Genomic DNA, 25,231 nt, shown 5'->3' with positions numbered 1-25,231 from the left:
TTGTAGACCTTATGTTGCTCGTCTGCAGCACTTTGTCCTGACTTGAACAAGGAGTGGCTGACCACTACTTTCCCCCCTCTCATGACAGCTCCACGGATAAAATCACACACATACACAGCACAAAAACGGGTCAAAGTGCTCTTGCAAACAAACAGAGTTGATATATAGAGAGCTATACAGACACATCTCCCAGTCACAGTGTTTGAGATGTGTAGGTCAGCACTTCACTTTCCTGTGTTTTATCTAAGATGCTGGTCAAGAGAGCACATGACTCCAGGCCAGGACAGGACATCAGTTCATCAAAAGGATTAATCCTCAGAACTGCTGTGCTGCATTTATACAGCTGGGTGGACTAGAGCTACTGGGGTAAAGTACTTCTCTCAAGTGTCTGCACTGCGGACTTGATCCCGTATCTTCTCTGTTATGAGTCCAGAGGTTTACTTACTACTCTACATGTGCGCATGGGGGGATCCTTAAATATTGAATTTTACTCTCTTTCACATTTTTTCATGAAAGAAAGGCGTGACTGAATTTGATGTGTAAAAGGAATAATACACCTATACTTATAAGATATGAATCTGGTCAGATCGATGGTAATACAGCTTAATAAAACGAGATAGGACTTAATCAGACATAATTTAAAAAGACGTATAATTCTAATAGAAATCTTTTCATGGCTGTGTATAATCAATTTATAAGCATCTTTGCAAATTCGTTCACATCCTTTAAATGAAGAACAGGTACCCAATTCAGATTTTGAGATTTACTGCTCCAATGTAAAGCCAATCAAGGTGCCCCCTCTTGTGGTCAGGAAAGAATATAGCCTAATTTCTTTCACGTTTGAACTTTAATAAAAGCCATTGCAGTGATGAAAAGTTTATATTAAGACCTATTCAAACAGAGAGGTTTACTGTGTCTCTCATTATTGTAACATACCACATTAAAATTAAAAAAATCAAGCCAGTTCAACCAGAAGACAACAAATAAAAGTCAAACTTTTATCCAGAGGTTTATAAACATTTTTTGTTTCTAGCAGAACAGGCTGAACAGGAATGGAGATATATTTATTAGTGAGAAAAAACATGATAGACTGTATATACACAAATCAACAAAGAAAAACAGGCAAAAAACACATTTGCAATTTGTAAAATCTCTTCCAAAAAACAGCTGTTGACCCATGATTTCAAGTTCACATGACCAGAAACAAGTAAAGAAAGTGGAAAGGATGGCTAGAGAGACTGACAGAGAGCGAGATGGAGAACCAGAAGGAGGGAGACAGAGGTAGAGAAGGAAAGCCAGCAGGAGAGAGGCAGTGTGAAAGAGACAGAGAGAGAGTGAGACAGAAATATGGATAGACAGAGACAGTGTAAGGAGAGACAGAAAGAGAGGGGGACAGTGTGAGAGAGACAGAGGAAGAGAAAAGAGCCAGCAAGAGAGAGGCAGTGTGAGAGAGACAGAGGGAAAGCGACAGACGGATAGAGAGAGACAGTGTGAGAGAGAGACAAAGAGAAAGAGAGAAAAAAGAGCCAGGAGGAGAGAGATAGTGAGAGAGGCAGAGGAAGTGCCACAGTACTATAACAAGTGCCCAGTGAAGGGTGCTGGATCTCCAATACACTCAATTCAGATAGCACTTTTTCTTGCACTGATCCCATGTGACTTTACACAACTCCAGGCTTCCTACATGTGGCCTGGCTTACAGAGTCCCTGATAATCAACTCAATTACTGCTGGTGAGTCCCACATCCCATTAAAAGCAAATTAGGGGCTAAGAACCTCTAAAGAAGCCAGCTTCTGCTGCTCTCATCTCAGTTGGTTATGGCTCCAAGTGTATGTCCATTACAACTGATTCCATTCATGTATAGAAATCAGTTTGAAAATATACAATACATGAGCAAAGCACAGGCCTTTGTCTGCATCCCCTCAAAAGCATATTTGCACATTAGGGGCCCTGTGCTCCCTAAGAGTGGGGGGTGGCAATTCGGAGACGAATCCTAAAAGCATCTGAAGTAAAATATTGACTTTTCAACAGACTTTAAAGAATCAGAAAATGGAAAAACTCAAACAAAAAAACAAAATAAGCTCTGGTGCTTTTACCCAGACATTAATATTAATATTTCAGCATAAGAAGCCAGCCGTCTGCTTAGCTGGAGAAGGGTGCACCATCCCTCCACAGCCAGGGGATGAGAAATGGTATTACCCTTGGCTGACAATGAGACATCAAACCCAAACTATGGAACAGTATTTTGTGCTTTCTCTTTGCAATGTTTCCGTGTATGTTAACATCTAATACACATAAATGTGTTTGGCTTGAGCAGGTGTTGATTAAACATATTTAAAAAAATGTGATGCAGGTGGCACAGTGGCTAGCATTGCGACAAAAATAAAATAAAGGCTATTATTTGCAATGATATTTAAGCTGGGGGGGACACTGTCGTGCAGTGGTTAGCATTGCTGCCTCACTGCACTGGGGCCCTGGGTTCAGTTCCAGACCTGGTTTGCTATATATGTGGATTTGTATGTTCTCCCTGTGCTCGCTTGTGTGTTTTGCCTGCGTGCTCCAGTTTTCTCCCACAGTCCAAAAAAACAGGCTAACTGGCTTCAGGAAACATTTGCCCTGGTGCGAGTGTGTGTGTTTTTTCCCTCTGCTGGAGGTGTCCCGTCCAGGGTGTAAACTGCCTTGCACCTATTGCTCGTCAGGATGGGCTCTGGCTCCCCCGCAGGATAAATATGGGTTAATGCATTGTGCATGAATCCTTTGCAAATCAACAAAATAGGTAACGTTACCAGGGGTGAATACTTTTGTAAAGCACTGTGAAAATACAAGCACTGTAAAAAAATATATACAAGCACTGTAAAAATATACAAGCATTTCAGTTAATTTATACCCCCACACACACCATATGAATACAACTGAAAACAATTACTCTGTAGCACAAAACTGATCTTTAGTGCTGTCAGTGAGACCACCCCATGCTGCACGTCACGACAAGAGCACCACAGATTACAAGAGGGCCTTTTCTTTACTAACTCTGTCACAGTGCTAAAGCAGAGAAATCAATCAAGGCTGAAAAGAGCCAACAACTACACCAGATGATGGAGTGGCCCAAGCCATGCTAAAATACATTTTAATACAGGGCACATGGATGTGCTTGCTTGGGAAAAAGACAAGCAACTGCAGAGGTTTAGGTCATTTATCTAGATCCATATAAGACAGTTATCTCCCAGCGAGAGGACTATGCATTGAATCACAATAGTTCTGGAAAGGCAGTTTGCTGGGACACACAATAAATGCTGTATTCATGGTCGCAACAAACACTCTCAGTCATCAAGTCAGAGGTCGGCTGCATCCTTCCCTCATGCTGGAATATTATAACCCTGCTTATTTACTCTGGTGGGGATAAACCACTCTGCGTTTGCATTTCTCTGGTTCCAGTAAAGCTGCAATGCTTATGAGGTGGTTTGTTACACGTATACTGCTCAGGATAAAAAAGGTCAGGTCAACCCCAAGATGAAAGTCACACAATTCTAAATCGTATATTGCTTCTCCGATATACTATACGCATACAACCCTATGCTTTATAACAATATTGAAATAAAGCACATTATTGCTATATTAGTATTTTATTTTGGCAGTTTGTCTAAGCATGCTGTAAGTCATAAATTCCTAGATTTGGGCAATGGTGTGACTAATGTAACCTGATTTTGATGTGAAAAAAACTAAAAGAAATGGTGTTTGATCCCAAAGTTGTCGGTGACCATTCATATGTAGTGATTCTGAAGAAGCTTATTAATCAGATTAATTTATATAAGTATTTAGAAATATACATAGACTGCAACCTGAGCTGGACTATTCAGATTGAGAGTGTTTGCCCCACAGTTCAGCATTTTGTATTTTTTACAAAGATTAAGGGTGTTTGGAGTTAGACAGGAAATAGTAATCCTATTTCGCCATGCTGTAATTGAGAGCATTGTTAAATATGGTATAATAGTGTGGTTTGGTAATTTATCTGTTCAATTAAGATAAAAAATCACCCACTTTGTCAAAAAAACAATGAAGGTTATGGGAGTGAAGCAGCACTCCTCCTTACTATGTATGTGAAATATGTCACATGATGTACAGTAATGTTTTGTGATATATTCAGAAGTACAGAACAATGTGTGTCCATAAAAAAATCCCCTAGGGGACAATAAAGTTGATCTTATCTACAGATCGATATTGACAGATATGGACTTTTATACTATAATGGGATTATATGGCCCCATTGTTTTTCTGTTCTCTTAACTAACTGCATTTATCCTGCGTACATATCCTGTATATCTTATATTATATGCAAATGTTTGGAATAAAATATAATGCTGGGGTTTTGAAAGCATTTTCTCTTTAAAATGTCATTTAGATGCAAAAAACAATGTCAGATCTAAAGTGAAAGATTCATTTGAATGTGAAAATGCTTTGCAAATAGTACCTAGTTTAAAATAGTTAAAATAGTTTAAAAGTTAGTCATCTCCTACATTGATGCATTGGAGAAGCAAAAGGCTAAGCCAGTGCTCTGACAGCAAACTTTTTTTAGCACATAGACTTTTTACTTACATCAACATATACAGCGAGGTTAATGAAGATAAATCTTTTCAGTCCAGAACAGAACAAAGTGAGATTTGACACAGGTGTATAAAATCATAAGGAGTCAGCACATGAAACTAGTTCACACTCAGCCAAGCAAGGACACAATTGGAAATAAAAAAGACATTCATTTAAGAAGGGAAGAGGAAACACATGAGGGAGTTTGGCCTCGTAGTCAGGTGGCTGAGGACCAATATCCTGCTTATTAGTACAGGCAAATTACATTTTAGATTACCTTGACTACTAAACTACTGAACAAGCAAGATGGGTTGAAACAGTATCCTCTTATTTGCAACCTTTCATCTGGGTTCACATGTACATACTTGTAGCTCACATCCTAAATGTATCAGTCTATTGCTTCACAAGAAACTCTTACATCATAAGGTCTCTAGGCAAGGATTTTAGTCTAAAAGACAGAACCTAAAATTAGCACTGCTCTGTGAGTGAATAATGATACCTCTAAATCATACAGGCCTACAATATCTGCCTACCGTACCTGAATGAAACTGAATGTGAAACCAAGGTTGTCTCCCGTCTTGGGCAGATGTACTTATAAGAACGATAATATCAATTGACTTAAAATCAACAACTGCCTGCAAAATGTCAACATGCTTCACTTAGTTCTACATCTGTGACTCAACTTGATTGAAACTCTTATCAGCTAACAGTCAGTAACAATCTTTTTTTCAGTACTTTGGAAGTGACTTGCAAGGCATAGTAAACACTCACCTTTGCACGGCTTGATGGCAATGTCATTGAAGTGATCCCTCCAAGATACAGGTATGCAAAACAATGATAACAGCACAAAAAGCACTTGAGTAAGAGGATCAACCTGTATACCTACATAAAAAATGCTGAAAAGTCATTGCCAAAGCTTTTAACTTCTCAATTATGCATTTAAGCATTTCAGATTTAAGTGTGACCTAGTAGGTATTTAAAAGGATATGCACTGTAGAAACACTTTCTAACGCATTTCAAGATTGCGATTTTATGCATTTTCTATTAAGAGTTTAGAAAAACTAAAAGTAAGATGTTTTGATCTGCTAAATGCCAGTCAACACTATGATCATATGAGAAGTTCTCCTCTGCAGGCCACAAATCTCTGTTGGTCACAGCAACAAACCTCTGCCTGCTGAGACGGAGAGGACTGCAAAGAGTTAACGGGAGAGCAGCTTCAGGAGACCTAAAAATTTAAATGCTGAGATGCAAAAGACCTTCAGTCTGGCTTTCGTGGAACAAGCTAGTCAAAATGCAAATAATCCTGAGAGGCCTGCTCCTGTCAGATGCAGGTGACAGTGGACGAGCTGAAGAGAGAGAAAAGTTGTGGTTTCCTGACAAAAACAAAAGCCCAGTTACCAGCATTAAGACCTGGAACTCCAGTATTGCATCCTCCACCTGCACCAAATGTACTGAAGCATCCCTCTGTTGATATAAAAAAAGCAACTCCATAAGGTTTGTGCGTTGCCGCCTTATAAAACAGAAGAGAAAAAAAAGACACTCCACGTACATAGAGGGAATATACTGTGTTTTAAGTATTTCTTTCTAGTATGTAAATATTCACATTTGCATATCAGTGCAGCTACAGTATATAACAAAGAATACACAACCAAAAATATGTGATTCCTAAGGATTCCTAAGGACATTGTCATACACTGTAATGGCTGAAAAAGCCAAATTTCCTGTAATGTAGAACATATATGAAAAGAACAAGAGGGCATCTTTTTTTTAAATTAAGCCTGAAGTACTTGACTGATGACACAAACTCTGGTTTAGAAGTTGCCAGAAGACTAAAGTTGTTTCCCCCAGCCCTCTCCTTAAGTTATAATACAAAGAAAAAAGACAGCATTTTTCTAGAAGCTTTTAGTTTTAAACATATACTATCAACAGAACACAAGACAATTTGAGGTTACTCCTATCCAGCACCCATAATTAGTTCATTTTGTGAAACTGTCAAATGACAAATTGAAACATGCAATTCCTTCTCATTTTGGTTAAGTACAGTGTGTCGGCCTTTGGGAGTTTGTATGTTCCCCCAGTTTTTGCATGGGTTGCCTCCCACAATTCAAAGACACACTGATAGGTTAATTGGCTTCTGGGAAAACTGGTCCTGGTGCGAGTGTGTTTGTGTCTGTGTGTGAACTGACAGACTACTGTCCCATCCAGGATGTATCCGCCTTGAGTCTGTTGCTTGCCGGGATAGGCTCCAGTTTCCAAACACACCTTACAGCAGAGCGAAGTTCTGTCTGATGACCACAAATGCCTAAATATTAGGGCCTATATAAATGCAATTTTCATTTGCTTTTTTGGTCAACCCTATTATTTCTGTGGAAGGCTAGGTTTTTTTCCTAAGTATCAACACAGCAAGAAACTGAGTGCTCATGGCATGACAGCTCCTGAACACTGTAATTCTGTTCTTTTTCTGGAAAGGATTTAAAGAAGGAAAGGCTAGGCCTCACACCTATACAGAAATGGTGGTTTTACAGTACTTCTGGAACAAGAGTGATTGAATTAATTTACATCCTGTTTTGTAAACAATAAGTCAGGAATCTGAGAATCAGGTACACACAACTCTACCACATACTGTGTGTTAAGATAAACCCCAAATTAATGAGTAATAGATTTGAAAACATACAGATCCCGAACAATAAGCAAAGGTGTTGACAAATGACGTAGTTACACTTGGACTAAGTTCAGGCACTTGACTTAGAAGTGGGAGGCAATTATCAAGTGAAGAAGGTAATAGCTGTACTGTACCATATTATTCAATATTAAAAGTTTGTGCCTGAATTATTAAATGTAACTGTAGGTCTTCTGACAAAAAAGCAAATAGATTAGAAACACTCATACAGAATTAATACAGTATATGGTCTTCTAAATTTCTTATATTTCAGTTAAACTCCTTACACAATTACAAGAAGACAGCATCCTTAGTGCTGTTACTTACGTTTTGACAAGTTCATTAAGGTGATTTTCTAGATTGCAATTTTTATGTCAAAAATATGGATAAACACTACATGTAAGCTTCTATTTTGTGCATTATATTTCAGATGCAGCAGTTACTAACTATACTGAATGGGTTTAAGCAACATGATAATTAAAAGATAATTTGAAATTAATTCAGAGTGAACAGAACCAGACTGCAGTTACTGTGCGGCGCAATAGAGTTGAACATGCAGCTTTCAGAATCCACCTCAGGGAATAAGATGCATCTTTGACCAAGCCAGTAGGGCCAGTTGACATATAAACGTCAACTGGCCCACACGAAGCTTCATCCACAATACGTTCCTCAACTTCAGAAATCCATTCCTACCTCAGTGACAAAGGAGGAAGAAATCGCCCAGACTCAATGGGAAACCACCCAGTGACAATTCCTTGTGTCAAAGTTTCCATGAGATATACAGTATGAACACTGTTAAGATGGACTGCACTGAGCTGCAAAGAAAATGCTGTTGAGCGCCCTATAAAACAAAATCTATTTTTGGCACAGCAGAATCCTGACACTGTCAGAGAGAGAGCAGCCAACCTTGTGACTCCTGGCACTGCACTGTACAGCTCTGGAACTGGGAGAACTGCTGCACTGGAAGGTCATTCAACCCCAGCGCTGTGGCAACATGGACTAAAGAAACCTGCTCCAACGTTGGACCATAGACTGAAACCTGGCATTTTCTACTTCCCCAGCCCAGGAATTTTGTCACTGCAGCCCAACAAAACCTAATAAGAGAGATATGAATTCAGAGTTATAAGCTAATCTAAATAAAAGATGTTCTCTATGGAGCAGTACAGTGGCACAGTAGTATGCTACCTCACAACAATGGGGTCCTGAGTTTAATTCTGGACCTGGGGCTTTTGTTGTGTGCAAATAATGAAAAAAAAGAAAATAAACTTATGATGTCATATTTCTGTTTTTACAACTCACCTCTCAAGCACTTATGTTGGTGGATCAGCTTACTGAAAATAGCATAGAAGCATATAATTGGTATTCTTCCAAATAAAATCCTACAGGATGCTTTAAGCACCTGCTCCATAGAGGCAAATAATGTAAAAGATATTATTTCCACTGATATTTAGGCTGCGGAGGCACTGTGGTGCAGTGGTTAGCATTGCTGACTCACTGTACTGGGTCCCTGATTTCAATTCCAGACTTGGGAAGCTATCTGTGTCGAGTTTGTATGTTCTCCCCGGGTTTGTGTGGGTTTCCTCCAGGTGCTGCACTTTCCTCGCACAGTCTGAAAACATACTGGTAGGCTAACTAACTTCTGGAAAAATTGGCCCTGGTTGAGTGTGTGCGTCTTGGGATGGACAGGCATCCTATCCAGGGTGCACCCCTCCTTGCAACCATTGCATGCCAGGACAGGTTCACCCATAACCCCTGAACTGGAAGAAGCGGGTAGAAAATGGATGCATGGTCCCTCTCAACATATTTCACACTATTTTGTCAAGGTAAACAACTGGGTCATCATTTTATTTTCAAATATTTCACGATTGCCGTTTTTAGTAGACGCCATAACCTTGAATGATGTTTCCCATACTGTAAGTGAAACAGAAAAGGTGGAATGGGAACTGTTGACTTTGCCCACATTATACACTCATGGTAAAAATATGAATAACCATCTATACAGTACACCAGTTCAAGCAAGCATCAGCTTTATTTTGTTTCTGGTGCGCTACTACAAATTGGCTAAAGTGGTGGTGTGAAAACTGAGTTTACAACAGAAAAGAAGGACAATAATGCATCTAATAATGAATTAAAACAGTGAAAAGTGGAATCCAGTTGTCAGAGACAAACATGTTACTGTCTCTAAATGAATCTTTGTTTTGGTGTCACTGTCGTATGACACTCTTCCCCACTTGATTTAATATCATCTACTGAAGTGCTGATTGTCACTGTGAAGACACTGATGAGGATTAATGATAAAAGGGTCACATCAGTGCTTCTAATACACCAGGATTAACGATAAAACAGGTGGCCTTGTAGAGCGCTGGATCTCTTCAAAACAACGTCTCCTCTTTTGAGCTCTTCCAGTCTGCGATCTTACCTTGTATCAGTTGCACATTTGTTTGCATACGCTTGACAAATTTAATTTAAAAAAAACGTATGCCTGCTGCACAAATAAATTAATATGCGGGGAACCAAATTGAGAATGCTAGTATCACAGATTTCCAGATTTGTGATACTAAAGATGGTATGTCCTGCAATCAAAACAGGATTCCTGTCTTTCCCTTGTTTTAAAATAAAATGTTATTTTCATTAGATTTCATTCGGCAATATACGCACAGTATATGTGAAACAGCACTATACAATATATAATATGTATAGCAACACCTAACGTGTTGGTAATTGTTGGTAATATATATTATTTAATGGGTGTTAACTTACCAATCGTACAGTGAGTAAGTCCCTGGCTAATTTAAGTAAGGAGGAGCAGTGATCAGAGACTGAGCAGCTGAGCGAGCACTGTCTTAGCCAATCCAGCCTAATGCAAAATTTAGTCACATTAAACTTGTGCCTTTATCTGCCTTGGCTTGCAGCACTGCACGTGTCAGAAAACATTTCCATTCCCAACAGCGCTGGAAGGCAGCCACTGAGACAAATGGTTAACAGTTCTCCTTGATTGTCCTAAATGAGTATAACCACAGCAACAAACAAACAATCTAGATGGGCTACTTGGCCTGCTCTCCTATGAAACCTTGCTCATATTCTTACAAAGGAAAACAAGCAAGACTTAATACTAAGGGCATGTGGTGTTATGAAGCGATTATGCCAAAGGATAGTCCCTGGCATCATGTGACCTCCTCTTGTCAGTTTTACTTCAGGTCGATGGGCTGTGAAGTGCTGTGAAGTGGTGTAAACTGCTCTTTGTGCTTGTGTTTGTCAAAGACGTGATGTCAGTGCTTGGTACAGGTCTTCCCTTATTAGCAACACTGTGATATAGTTACTTTACGGCACAAGTGGGCAAAGATCCAAAGGCCTATAAACATTTCTTCCACACACCAGAGGACTATTCCCCAGAGACAGGCTGATGCTAACGTAAGCATATTCAGTTATAACACTTGCTCACACCCCGCTCATTTCAATAGGGTGTACCCCATTAGACTCAATCTATAAGGCCCTGTGCATTGGTTCAAGGGAACCCTGACAAAAAAATCTTTGAATCAGATGATCATATCTATCTTTTGCCAAAAGACATCCTTCCCTTGGCTTTCTGACAATAAAGGAAACCAGAGCTTCAAAATTCTGGCTGCACACAAGCCTGTCTTATCACAGGGATATTAAGCCTAGTTGTCCCACAATGAGGGACTTAATGGAGCATGCAGTGCTAAAACACTCTTCTCCCTAACATCTCATTCAGAGTTCAGTGAACTGTTGTGGAAAAATGAATACTGTTGTCTCTTAACTGTGGTTCTGGAAATGTTTACAAAGTAAACTTACTTTTCTATTTCTGATTTTTCCAGTGTCAGTAGATTTTACTTGTCCTACCCAGAAAACATGGTTAAAGTTTTAAATACTAAGGCAGTACATTGGTTAGAACTTCATATTGAATAATCAGTTCACGTACTGCTACAATGCAGTGTAACCCTGCAAATCAAGGACTCATACTGTGCGACTGTAGTTTGGCAAATGAAGAACTGGGCAAAATGCCCAACTGCACTTAATCCACACCTTAAATCCTTAAATCCCAAAGGCCTTTAAACAAAGAGTGATATTAAACATTATAGTTCCCACTCTTGCTGTGCATTTCAAGCTTTTTAATAATTTCATAAAACTAAGTTCAGACATTTGTTTACCATGCAAGATAAGTGAGGATATTTAAATAGTCAAACACCAGGGGGCTCAGCAAACCGGAAAAAAAATTTCTTGAGAAATTCACAACTCCAACTAGGAAATGTCTTAATAAAAAAACATAACAATGTTCTTAATAATCCAGCTTTTCTGCAAGGTTCTCAGGAGAGACCTAATAACAATATTAAACTCAAACTCAGATGAAAAAGAAACTAAACTAGATTCAACAATTATTTTTTAAAATTTGGAAACGCAGCTGGCAGATCTGCAAGGTTAGCAAGCCAGCAGTAGAGTTTTTTTTAGTCAGATATAAGCCACAAAGTATTAATAACACAAATGTACTGTGTGGGGTGTGGTGGTGCTAAAGTGAAGAGTGAGATGGGTATAAAGAGAAGTTTATGGATGTGACAGATCACATGCTTTATCACTGGTTAAACACTGTTTTTCCACCCTCTCCTCATAGTGTCACCAAAGACACTATCGTGGCCAGAACAGGGAACAGACATACAGACAGGGGGGTAGCCCCCTGTTTTAGACAGCTGAGAAAGCACATGTCTCAATGTTCCTCACCAATGCCAGGCCACAGAAAGCACTCATGGTGCTCTACCACTTCCTGGTATTTTTGTGGGCAGACGATGTGAAGGCAGTGAGGTTTTGTGTGAAACTCCTAGCCTGCGATGTAATCAGATTGATCCTTTCACATTGGGGTCAACACATCCATCTGGTATTTCTAAGGCAAACTAGGGGTTGGGGTTTACAGTGATAAATTTGTGCTGGGTCCCCAAATTCTCACAAAATGAAACAGCTCACCAAGCGGATCTGTAGTCCACACAGAAAGATGAAGGGGACAAAAGGATTTAATTTCAGCTGGTTGGGCATGGGCACAATTACTGGCCAGACTGAATAAAAAGGTAAGCCAAAAACCAGGCCCCAGCTCTCCCAACATCAATGGAAACGCATGAAGGTTTTTTCTGTGAATATGGAGTCTACCCTTCTTGGCTTCTTGGCACTTATCTGCAATACCATACAGTACAGTTTATATCAGTATAGCTCATTCTCCTCAAGACATCTCATGCACTCTTTTGTATACATAAATACTTGTGAATTTAAAACTATGAATAACAAACATGAATGCTAAAAAATCAACAAAACTGCAAAAACAAAATGTCAAATATTTTAATTTCTTGCATGTATCTGAGAAAAAAGCAATTTTCCAGAAAGTATCTTGATCCCACTTAGCAGAAGTGGGATCTATCTGAAGTCTGAGCTCATGGTCTTCAGGTTATTTGTTTGTGCTCAGTGTGCACTATGATTGTGCTCAATGTACGTACCAGTTATTTGCAAACTGATGATCAGTTTCAGGAAAGGGAAAATGTTTTTGGACTTTGCAGTAATGTTTTGGATTTTTGGAGATGTTTATAGTAAACCAAAAGGGTTAAAGCACAACACTGAAAAGACACTCCAATCCCTTTTGAAAACAGGATGGTTTGGAACAGCACATAGCTCATTCTGTTCACATTAGTTATACAGTATGCTATTATAAAATAAGACTTTTTTACAAAGGAATAAAGACATGTAATTCACATTTTATTTTATTTAGTGATTACAAAAGCTGCAAGCACTGAGACCAAATTGTATGTATAGTGCAGATGTTCATTCCCAAGTAATAATACAGTACTTGGTACATGTTTTTGTCCTATGTGAGCATACTATACAATAGAGCCAGTAAGCACTTAAACAACAAGTTTAAATGTTGTGTTGCACAACATACTGTATGAGCTAGTCAGAGACACAGATCACTGACTAGACTGAGCACAACACTCGGAATGGGATACGAGTAGTTCCAGGACTGTTACTTATGATATGAGCTGTGCAACACAATAACTTCTCAGGATGTTTGACAGAAATCTAAAAGGACACCACACAGCAAAAAAGATGTGTACTTTAGTTACATCAGCGGTTTCGTCTTGGAGAAGTCAAATTTCCAAGAACTAGCTAGAGGGTGTGCGGTGTTGACTTTTCACTCACAAGTGCCCGGCACTCTGGTAGTCTGGTATAACGAGAATGATAGTCTCAGTCCTGTACCACACATCACCCTTCACCCTTCTGCCCTTTCCCACTTATTAAGAATAATTTTTACCAGGATCCTTCAAGCTACTTTAAAGATTCGTATTAGCAATTTCATGGATCTTTTCAAATTTTCATGTTTCATTGCTCTTCACAGAATTGCATTAGTCATAGCATGACACTGCTGCTGTCTTTATGTGGTTCACTCAGTGTGGAAGGCATAGGACAGTCATAAGCTAATAACGGTTAGAGATTAATAACTCTAACTGAACATTTCCAGTTGTCTACAGGCCAAATGAGACCAATACAGTACAAAGCTTATACACCTTCCAGCCCCTGGTACCATGCAGTGCCGATGCCAGCTATTGTTTCTATAGGACAGGTTGTTTCTGTGCCAACAGAGGCTCATTGTTCGCCAAGTGGCCCAGTGCAGTGCTCAAGAGACTGTTTACCACTCTAACTTCTGGGGCACTGTGGGAGCAGGCCTGGCCTTGACACGGCATCAGGAGATCTGCCCATAGTTTAACTAAAAGATGGCTGGCCTGAGAAAAAGAGCACAGCCTTTGTGTTCATACAGTTAAAGGCATGAGTTGGATCTTTTATATCTGACTCTCCTTTAAGTATCCCCAAAAGAAAATGAGTAACACAAACAAAAAGCATTCATTCATCAAAAGTCATTCATTCTGAGTGCTGATTCTGATTCAATCGCAGCTATAAACTGTAAACAAACATGCTTGGGCATGAGCCTGGCTATTTTATGTCAGTCATGTGTTTGCCTAGAACATTTACAATTATGTTCATCATTGAGAATTACAAATCAATTTCCGCACTTTATATTTTGCAATTACTATATTTGTCACTACAGACATGAACACATTAAAGATATACTGTAGGCATTTATGATACTAGACATAGGCTAATTATTTAATAGTGTATTTTCTGTTTGTAAAATTCCAATAAAGTAATTACTATAGTTTGGGTAAGCAGAAGTACTTTGCACACCTTTGAGTTTATGCAACTTGTATATGAAGATGAGTTAGAACTCTATCTATAGTCTTTAATTATCACTTGCTTAATCAGGCTTACTGCAAAATGCCCATAATTTTCCAAAACATAAAACTTTATAATATGGAAAAAGTATAACTTTCATCACAACGAAATTAAATCTTATATTTTTATAATGTAACTAAGCCCAGATATGTGTACTGTATGACAAGTCATCTCTGTACTGAGGGCTTTAGTGACCTACTTTAATATGTCACCACATGTAAATCATTAGGCTCCATGAGAAGCAGGATAATATAGAACATGGCTTATATAACAGTGATTCTGAATCATTTATTGTGATAGAAATGATGCTGGGATAAGATAAATAAAAAATGTAAAATACTAAGCACATGTTTAGTAACAGTGGTAAATGTTTGGTAACACTAAAGAAGTCAGAAGTGAGAAGGAAAGTAATGGCTCTTCTAACTTTTACAAATGGAGACATTTTAAACTGATTATTTTAATGCAATAAATTAATTAGGCAGCAGCTCTTTTAAATTCCACACGTTTAAATTCAATGAAATCTGGTTTTCTATCCAAGGACTGAGAAGCCACAAAGCAAGTTCTTGCACAAGAATTATACAGGGGAAACAATGCTCTGTTGTAAACCGGGTGAACAATGATTAATTCTTACTGTTGGTTTAATGATAACAGCGACAAGTTCAAACTGAGTGACACGGTAGAGGTTTGAGTAAAAACTTGAACTCTTAGGCTAAAAAAGGCACCATCATTTGGATGAAACATGAAACTGAGGTCCTGATATTCCAAGGTCATTAAAAATCTCAAGATGTATCTCGAAAAGAGGCATCATTCATGTCTTCCACCACGTTGTTTTAGAAAAATGGGTTGTGGATGTATGGAACAAGCCATCCAACAGATACCCTGGCTTCTATAAAACAACAACTGGCCGAGCTCCTCATGACCTCTTACTGTTTGTAAAGTTACACAGGACTAGGTGAGGGAAATGAGCCTTGAATTTTGAAACTTGACAAAATCTTTATCTAGGTTCAAAAACTTACAAACCCAAACAAACTGGGTAGGTTAAATAGCCTCTTTTTCTTTGCATACATTCTGAGGCTGTCTTTTAGCATTATATTGGCAGCAGTACAACAGCTCAGATGTTAAGTCTCGGTCAAGTTTAATTTCCTGCCAGCGTATGCAGAAAATCCTGGGGGCCGTGACATAAACTAACAAGCAGGGCGGCTGCTCAGTAGGAGGAAAAGATGAGTGCAGGAGCCAAGGGCACTGCACTCAGCTGGCTGTGTAGAATGTGCTCAGGAGCCAGCCGCTCAACCGCCTTGCAGGACAGAAAGGGACAGAAAAAGAGAACATGGCAGCGCCTTAAACTGCAGAACCATTAGTCAGGGAAACAATTCAATACGTAAATTCAAGGAAACCAACACGAAAAAAATAAAACATTAAGGCTACAGTGTTTTCCTTAATCTCCTTAAAAAGTACCATAAAAGCCTACTTTTAGTCAAGCTCCACTGTGGCTATGCTGCCAGTGGAAAGCCTGTGTGTTTGTAGTGCTAGAGAGGGTGTGACTGATGCTGGGTGAGGCTCTTTCGGCGCGGCTGTAATCCCACAGCACAGGTTCTGCAGGTACAAGGGAGTCTGTGTCAGGAGGAAACAGTGTACCCCACCCTTATTAGAATAAAAACTAGTTATATTGTATATTGTTCTGAGATCCTTTTGTACCCCAGATTTAAACACACTATTATTTACATTTCATTGGTCTCAGTGTTTTCAACATTCTGCTGAACTCCTCTGTATCAGTGTTATTTACGGCCGCCCAACTCTATGCCTTGAGTATCCAACATACAGTTTCAGCCTGCTTTTGACCCCTAAAGAAGAAGGTTCCCGTCCTTAGATAATCTGAGCGTACTGGCCTTTCTCTCATCTCCTTCATAGAACACAGAAGCTATTCTGAGGAGACTAGGGATTACCCGCACATTCCCAGCATCTGAGCAGGTCACCCTGGGAGAAATGTTTGTGCTGGAGCTGGGGAAACCTGCAAAGTCCAGAACTGAACCCAAGAAACAAGAACTACGAGGCTGCAGTACTAATCACCATGCCACATCACAGTTCAAAATCATAACGCACATTTTGTGACATCCCACAACTACAGTTTTATCATTAAAATTGAAATGCACAGTTACAAGCTGCTTGTGAATTCTATGCAACTTGGCAGATGGTTAATTTAGACGAAACAATTTTATTGTAAATTACTAACATTAACGTTCTGCTATTGATTACATTTCAGAAACATCCACTAGGAATTCGACTTGTCCTGTTATCACCCTTCTAGTCATTCCCAGTTTTCCCCACCCACTACTTCCCCACTACTTGCTCTCTTCTCCACAGCCAGGCTTGTGTTGAGCTCTCCTTTTACTTTATACTATGGAAATAATCTCTGATTGTTACCCTTTTAACCTACAACAGATTACTGTCAAACATCGGGCACTTAGAACACACAGCTGGGCACAAAGGGATTTATTGTGTCTGGGGTGCAGTCTGCAATCTTACTGCATTCAAAAACACAGATTCAGAGAATGCAGAACAGTGTGGTATATAAAGCCATAAAAACATTCATTAAACTACTAATGATAAAACCGGGAACGAATGTTCAGTGATGACGTAGTCCTAAAGTGATTGTGGGAATTAGTTCGAATGTATTCTCATTGATCCTGAAAGCTAGGGCGCTAATTTCAGGCATGATAGTTGCATTAGGAATAATGCTTACAACTATGGTTAAATCAGTGAGAGCTGGCCAAAGGCTACGTTTGGGTAGTCCTTACTTATTGGATAAAGGCTTTGCATTTATCAATTTAAGCAATTTAACCAGCAAGTAAAATAAAAATGAACATAAATGTCAAATAATATATCGTTTTTAAATATATAAAGAATCGCAAATGGTTTTAACTTAAGTAATGTCATATTTTAAACAATATAGTACTGTAATAGAGTGGAGCAGAGATATTCACTCCCGGTCTTTTTAGAAGAATCCAGGTTCAATTCTTTTGCTCTGCCACCAACATGACTTAAACAATATCCTCTTTCTTTGGAGGAAATGCGAAACAAAGGTGCTATGTTACAGTAAATACAGTACTATGTGGTATACCTGGCCCCAGGTAATGACTTGTTGAATGAAAGGCTCTGCTACATAACTGATTATTGTTATAAGCTCTTTTCTGTACTCCTTGCATCATTCTATTCATTTCAAACGCAAACAGTGAATCACATATTTCTAGGTCAGGCTACAATTATCTGCCCTTTACTGCATCATGCATTTCCTTCCTGCTTTGTAGACAAAGTAAACAGCAATTGAGAAACACACCCCTTACATACAGTAAATCCACAGCTCATTTACAGCGCTTCTGCTTCTTGCTATTCTGTGGCAGGTATCACATTCATAATATACAGGAACTCTTTCAAGAACTTCTTTACTTGATATGATGGTACAAAAAGGGGAGACATTAAAATGAAAACTTGTCAATTACTGTCAGATGTACCAAATGAACTGGAAAGGTTTCATGTTTTGTACTGCTTATGATCTAGAAATATGGGAAGAAATAATTATACCACCATCATGCAGATGAAAAGAAGTAAGACACAGCTGCAATGAATACAATGCTGATTGCGTATATTTGTCTTGAATTTGTGGTTTGTACAGAAGAGTCAGCTAACAACTGGTTTAACCTATAATGAATGTCTTGAGTATAAGCATGACCCACCATGCCATCTAAAAGGATTACGCACATGGAAATCAGAGAAGAAGGACATCCAGCGTGTTGCTAAAAATGCAAAGCCACAGACGTTTGAGAAATAACACCATGTATAACCACACTATATTAAAGCCTATTCTTAACAATGATGACAGTACCTAGAGCCCACACGCCTATTGAGAAACCTATCATTACAGATTATCTCCTTTGCTATAAACTACTGCACAGTAGGATTCTGATATGTACTTTCTAAAACAATTAGATAAACCCCCTTTGTTTCTCCATTTTGCTATGCAGCTTTTAAAATCATTAAAAAATTTGAGTCCATGCAAATAACTGCATGCAAATGCCAAATAACTCCAGTTAGGACTCTTAAGTCTTTCACCAAACATATCCGGTCTGATGCATGAAGGATAGAGAGGAAGTCCATGCCGAACAAGAACAGCGCTGATCTACAATAGTTTGTTAAACCAACTGGAAAGTTGGATGGAGAGAATTAATGCTCAGTGACCGGCAGAATTATATAGCCATGAAGTGTAGTGCTGGGATCTGCTCCACAAAGGCTGTGAACACAGGTCTATCAATTCTGCTGTGTGGCAAAACATACCAAAACAGTACATCTTCCAGGAATCCTTATATACCAAACACACAGCAACACAAAAGCACATAGAGTAGAGGAATGCAATGTATTACAGAATGGGTGAAGCGCACAGAGGATTATTCGCACACCATAGGAGGCAACAAGGGCAAGACTGTCCACTTGACTTTATTTCTTAATGCAGTGCTCATAAATTGCTGAAGAACATTTCCACTGTACAGCTAACAAATATCACAAATTAATTGTGAAAGAGATTGACCTGTACAGTGGTATTGCAATAATATGAATTGCAGAGCTAAGCTGGTGTAAATCATTTCCTCTTCATGCTATTACAAAAACATCTTCCAGCAGAAACGAGATCTTTAAATAAATCCATTTTAAACTGGAATTTCAGACTATGACTTGTAAATCCATCAAACTCGTATAACTATGTTTTAACTTACAGAAGGCGATCTGCAATTTAGCCCCAGTTTGTTTGAGTTATTATGTTCCTAGGAACATCCCTGACCAGCTGGTCCAGCTGTGAGTTACAGATCTAATACCCCACTATAAATGTGCCTCAGAAGATAGAGGCATAGCAATTTAGTTAGCCTAATAGATTTTGAATTACGAGACTTCAAGGAGCTAGAAAAGCACGATTCACACCAAGTAGGATTCACCTGTTAAAATATTTAGGGTCCACTTCTATAGACATCTTAAACAGCACATCCTGTAATACATGTAAGGGTAACAGGCAGTAAGTGCAACAAGGAGAGGCTGACACAGTGCTATTATTTTAGAAAACATCAAAATACATATGAGGCTATTCATAAAACCACACACCAGGCTCCTCCAGCTGTGTTAGCATGCACAGGCCACATGTAGGCTTTTCCTATTAACCATATTTCCATACTAGAGTCCCCACCTCTCCTGCTGGAATCATCCAGACCTGGCACACTGCACTGTTAAGCACCATTTCTCTGCTGATTGCCCATCAGAAGTATTTAAGAGACCCACTGTGACTTACTCTCTCACTTTCATCACAAGAAAGGTGTCCAGGGGCAGGCAGGACCTCGGCCAGAGTAGAGTTGCTGGGTGCATCAGTGGTTGATGATGACCGGGGGCGGCCAGATTGCAGCAGGGCTTCCTGGGTACTCCTTCGGTGGATCTGTGGGCTACCCTTGGGGGGGTCCCCGGCTGTTTTGTTGCGCCGACTGTGTAGGCTAGTCCCGCGCTTCATCATGGGCGCACCTCTGATCTGCTGCAGCACACGGTTCAGAGCTGTGGGGTGGGTGCAAGTTTGGGGGTCAGTGTCTGTAAGGGGAGCAGAGCTATTGGACGGTTCTTGCCCTAGTTCTGGGGGCTCGGCAGAACCCCCAGAGGAGACAGCCGGAAGGACATCATGGGGAGAAATGGAAGAGCGCCTCCGCTGGGGTTGAAATAACTGTTTCAAGCCCTGCCCAAACACGCCAATGTTCTCCAAGGCATTGTGGGTGATTTTGGTCAAGGCGTGCTCCGGCTCAGGCGCCTTTTTGCCCTCCGTCTCTGATGGTTGGCCTCCCGGCTCTGGCTCCTCATGGTTTTGTTCACTACTACAGTGATCCATCAGAAGGACCCCCAGCTCGGATCAGGCACAAGTCTCATAGGGGAGGGCTCTTGATGCAGCGCTCTACCTATGCTGTCAGTAAGGCAGGTCAAAGCTGTGCAGTGGTACTCAATTTGGGGTTGTGCACGTGCATGCATCAGTAGGTGGGCTCAAAGTCATGCTCGTCTACCACAAAAGGAAATAAAATCAATTACAACATGCACTACTTACTGAACAGAGCAAACAAAAAAGAAGAAATGCAGCGTTTAATGCAGCCGTGAAACATGGAAGTTAAGAAGCACATGTCCAAACACAAAAACTGCAATGTGATTAATTTCAGATTAATTTAACATGTAAGTATATGTAATTGAACTGCCACCTTGCAGTGTCTTATGACTGCACATTCACATGTTTTAAATAAATGCATACACAATCAGAAAGGTGACGAACTAGGACAAAATCTCTGGCGCAATGCTTTTCTCTGAAGACACACTGCACTAGATGAAACAAAAAGACTTGTTTTTTCATTTTATTTTATTGCATTTAGACAAGAAAAGTCTAAATGCATTACAAATTGCTTCATATATCGCTTAAGGAACATAAGAAACCCAGAAAACAGAAGATATAGCACTTTATCAATCAAAGATAAACTGCAAGGACAGTTATCCTTTTAACAGAAAGCCCTAAAGGGCACAAAAGAGTGTGTAGCTTCCATTATCTGACTGCCCATGCATTTGTGAATGCTTTTTTATTCTCAATCCATATCCCAATAGTGGCAGTTCCTGTTACTTGAACTCAGGAGATAGTTGAAATAATGTCTTAACATTTCTTTGAAGCACAAAGCTTTTTGTGAGCAAAACTACATTTGCACTACAATACTAATGTGTTTTGTAATTCTGTCAAAACTTTTTTAAATAATTACGCATGATCTGTTAAACAGTTACTGTTAGCGTACTGTTATGTACAATTACTGTTAATAGTTGCTTCTGATGATAGCAGAGCAAAATTAAATTTTGAATTATCTCATAATCTGAGCTGGAGATCAGAAATGTGCTGCAAAAAGAAACAGTAAAATAAGGACTCTTTGAAGATCCACCTTCTGCTGGTAATAAAGAACCAGCACATGTAGCCAAACAAATCTCACTCATCCCGAATTTTCAATGTAGAAATCAGCTTCGAGTTGTGTCTGAGGCTGACAGGAAATTTGGTCAGATAATGTGGTTTTGTGATCTCAGATTCTGTGTTCAGTATACAGTACATTAATGGAAGGCTGTAGTTCACTTCACAGAGTTCTTAATATCTGAACATTAGAAACAGAACTACACAGAGTAGAAGTACACTTACCATCTGCCCAGTTCAGCCTATCCTTTCTCAGTGCTCAGGGTTTGCTGCAGAATATAAAACAGATAAACTCTTTTAGGATGATATTGATTTTTGCCTTTGAAAATAAGCTCAGCACCCTAATAAACCAGTACCTGACATTTCAGAGTAGAATTTATTGAATGTTTGTGATGAATCAGGAAAGAAAACCATATAATCTTCATCATTTGCCTCTGACATTTGCACAAATGGACAGAGTTATAAACATCAGTACATGTAATCAATCAGGCAGTGACTGTATTAACTTGAATATATGCAATAGGTCAAGAGTAGGCAACCCTGGTCTAAGAGTTCAACTGGCACCTAATTAAGAAATTATAAGATTATCTTATCCACTTAATTGGGTCAATTAAAATGAAACTGTAGTCCCAATTTCTCCAACTGGTTAGTACATTTCTGAACCAAAATAAATTCATTGACGGTATAGAAAAAGTTGTCAAATTAACTAATTAAGCACAAAATCATGAATTTTGCTAAAGTGCCGTAAATCCCGATGTTGTCACAAACCACTAAGGGGGAGAACGAAAGTTCACGCAAATTGCACTTATTGCGAGCTAATAAGTACAGGTTGTACAAGCAAACATTTCACCGTGATTTGCATGCAGAGTCTACAAGTAGTATTTGGTGGCAAAACCGCCTTAAAGTTGAGAGCAAAATGTCTGCTGGATTGAAAAGAGTTATAATACTCACAAGCTTGTTTCTTTACAATGTAATAGGGCCGCTTCACGTCAACTGAAATCTGTCGTCTCATTCTGAATTGCAGACTATTGTGCTGTGCATACATGGTAATTTCTGTGATGCAGATTGGAGGCTTTACAAGTTACTGTGTACAATTTATTTTCATTGTGACCTAAAATGCTTTCAGTGCTGATTCTTTTTAACACTAAAATATAAAAATAGCATTGCAGTTCCCCTTAAAGTTTTTAAGGTATGACAACACAGATGGTGCAGATATCTGATATTTCATGATGCTTCTCTTGTTGAGAGAAAACTAGAAATTCTAAAGTATGTATTAATCTTTGCTCTTTTCTTTTCTCTCTAAAATTTATATTTTCCTACAATTTCTTAATTGTATTTTAAGCCTCCATTAAATCTGTTTTGTTGGTTTATGTTTCTTTTAGGAAGTAGATTACAGGCTGGTAACATCTCTCCCAGACCTAATGGGTTGACAATTGCAGTGCACATGTATTTTCACTTTATTTCCTCAAATCACCCTGAATAATAGTCATTATACTAATAATGCCCACAATCTTAAATGTCACATTTGTGAGCACATTCAGCATACCTCAGCACAAAAGGTCAGAAAAAGAACAGTCAGATAGTAGAGTTGCTCATCCAGATAGGTGGTCTCCAGAGAGGCCACAGTGTAACTGTTATGACCCCAAGTGTCTAGGGGTAAAGGGGTCTAACATTTAGGATAATTTTTGGAAGCAGGTGGGTTCTGGTGAGGGACTAGGAAGCATGTCAACAAGGGTTGGTGCAAAAGTGATTATTTTAAGGTGAATAAGTGACTGGTTCATAATAACACACAGGGATAGGGAACTAGAGTGGTGCCAAAGAAAAGAAAATAACAAAGTGGAGCTGGCTAAGAAAGTAAGGAAGCTGACCTAACTACAAAAGAAAACCCCAAACAGTCAGTCTTCGGCGTCTTCAAACAACCTAGCTAACCTCCACTGACTACCCAAAACCATACAAGACAAAACAGCACTCACCCGTCCTAAACTAGTGTTACTTATACAAAAATCAACTACGTATGTAGAATGTACCCAACAACCTTAACTAGCCCTAAAGTTCACACAAATACACAAGTGAACTAGGAATACAAATAAGGGAAAACAAGAGTAGTCAACAGGAACAGGGTAAAAAAAAAGAACACAAAGGTTGAACATATAACACGTTAGGGCAAGGTAATGGCAAAATAAACGATAAACAAACGAAAGTACAAGGAGACGAACAGAAACCAACAAAAGCTGAAGCTATACAAAAATACACACACACAAAACAAACCAACAAAGCCAAAGCAAAAACCAAAAACGAAATAAAGCAAAGCAAAGCAAAGCAAAGCAAAGCAAAGCAAAGCAAAGCAAAGCAAAGCAAAGCAAAGCAAAGCAAAGCAAAGCAAAGCAAAGCAAAGCAAAGCAAAGCAGGACCGACATCAAATGAAAGACCTCTTCCTTCTGAAAACCTCCATGTTATATACTGAATAAGATGCACTCTGATTGGCTGAGAAGCTGATTGACGATGATGTCACACAGAAACGATATAATAATGGACCAATGGGGGAGGGAGAACAATCAAGGTCAGGAAGTGGAAAACAGCAACAAAACACACATGGACCACATACTGGGACGTAATAGTAACATAGTACAAAATGTTCCATAATGTTCAAATCAGTTGTAGCACAGGAACAGTTTGTCCATAATAATTTCTCCTGTCATGCTTTCCCACACATTAAATACAGGTGCATTTTTGCTAGATTCATTCATTAACCATGATGCATCAGTTAACACCCAAACCACACACAGATGAGACAGGGAGCAGGGAGATTAATCTGTCTTTGTACACATCCACTACAGTAGCAATACTGATCCCATTCAGTGGCAATGTTTAACAATGTGTCTGATGCTTTTCTGAACTGGCTTGCAGAATGACCATTAAATTATAAAGGAGGCAGATGATAAATGACTGAGTCATTCTTACTTCAGTTCGATAACACCAGGTTAATTCACATTCATTAACGTACGAGTCAGTTGCATGTAATACTATGATATACATCATGTTGATTGGACTGCTCCTATATTATAGACACAAAAGCAAATGAACAGAGAAAGGTCTAAAATCATTAAACCACAACTGTGAACACAAAAATCCTCCTGACTAAAAGGAAAGCTAAAATAAGTTAATTACATAACTGTTTTCACAACTGTAATTATCAGCTCCATCAAAAAGGTTGGATAGTAAAAAAGTTTTCTTTTTTCAGACTATTGGCACCAAGTTTTTTTTAATTTCAGTTCAGCAAATCAATTGTCTGTAGCCTCATCACAACAGTGTCTACATGCAACCTCAGCTGCATAAAAGCCAGTGTGTCTCACTTCACCCAAGATGCCTAACTTAACTTAATACGATATTTTATTTGTTATTGGATATGATTAATCTGTCTCAACATTATTCTGGGAATTGGAGCCATTTTTCAGGTATGGTGTCATTTCATGGAGTAGCCTATCCTATTTGATCTGTAGAACTGTCTGTCCAGTTAACAACAGATGTTTCTGAATCATGTCAGTTTTGTCTTATTCAGACCTTCAGTGTGGGGATTTTAAACTGCATCACTAAATTAAAGCATCAACAGATTTTTTATCAAGAAGGGATTGGGTTTAAGGGGGAAGAATATTTTAACAGCAGGTAACGACTACCAACTCTCTTCACAGCAAGGATTGCATAGTCGTGGA

General features: G+C 39.0%; 1 protein-coding gene across 7 annotated transcripts in view; it reads right to left on the bottom strand.

Annotated features, from left to right (window-relative positions):
• The window catches only part of tmcc1a (transmembrane and coiled-coil domain family 1a), a 108,175-nt gene that overhangs the window by 72,050 nt on the left and 10,894 nt on the right, over positions 1-25,231 (bottom strand). For 4 of the 7 annotated variants that reach the window (XM_069189371.1, XM_069189372.1, XM_015347959.2 and 1 more), the window contains 3 exons: positions 21,747-21,790; positions 19,845-20,588; positions 5,977-6,042 (listed from right to left, as the gene is read on the bottom strand). In XM_069189371.1, coding sequence (XP_069045472.1) covers positions 5,977-6,042; positions 19,845-20,423 — 645 coding nt within the window. In that variant the 5' untranslated portion in view covers positions 20,424-20,588; positions 21,747-21,790. The remainder of the gene's footprint in view (positions 1-5,976; positions 6,043-19,844; positions 20,589-21,746; positions 21,791-25,231) is intronic. The other 3 variants (XM_069189375.1, XM_069189374.1, XM_069189373.1) reach the window with 2 other exon arrangements.

The sequence above is a fragment of the Lepisosteus oculatus genome, chromosome 4, assembly GCF_040954835.1.
Source record: "Lepisosteus oculatus isolate fLepOcu1 chromosome 4, fLepOcu1.hap2, whole genome shotgun sequence".
NCBI classification, from domain to species: Eukaryota; Metazoa; Chordata; class Actinopteri; order Semionotiformes; family Lepisosteidae; genus Lepisosteus; species Lepisosteus oculatus.
Note: the sequence above shows the minus strand (reverse complement) of the source record. Positions and strands in the feature narration are given on the sequence as shown.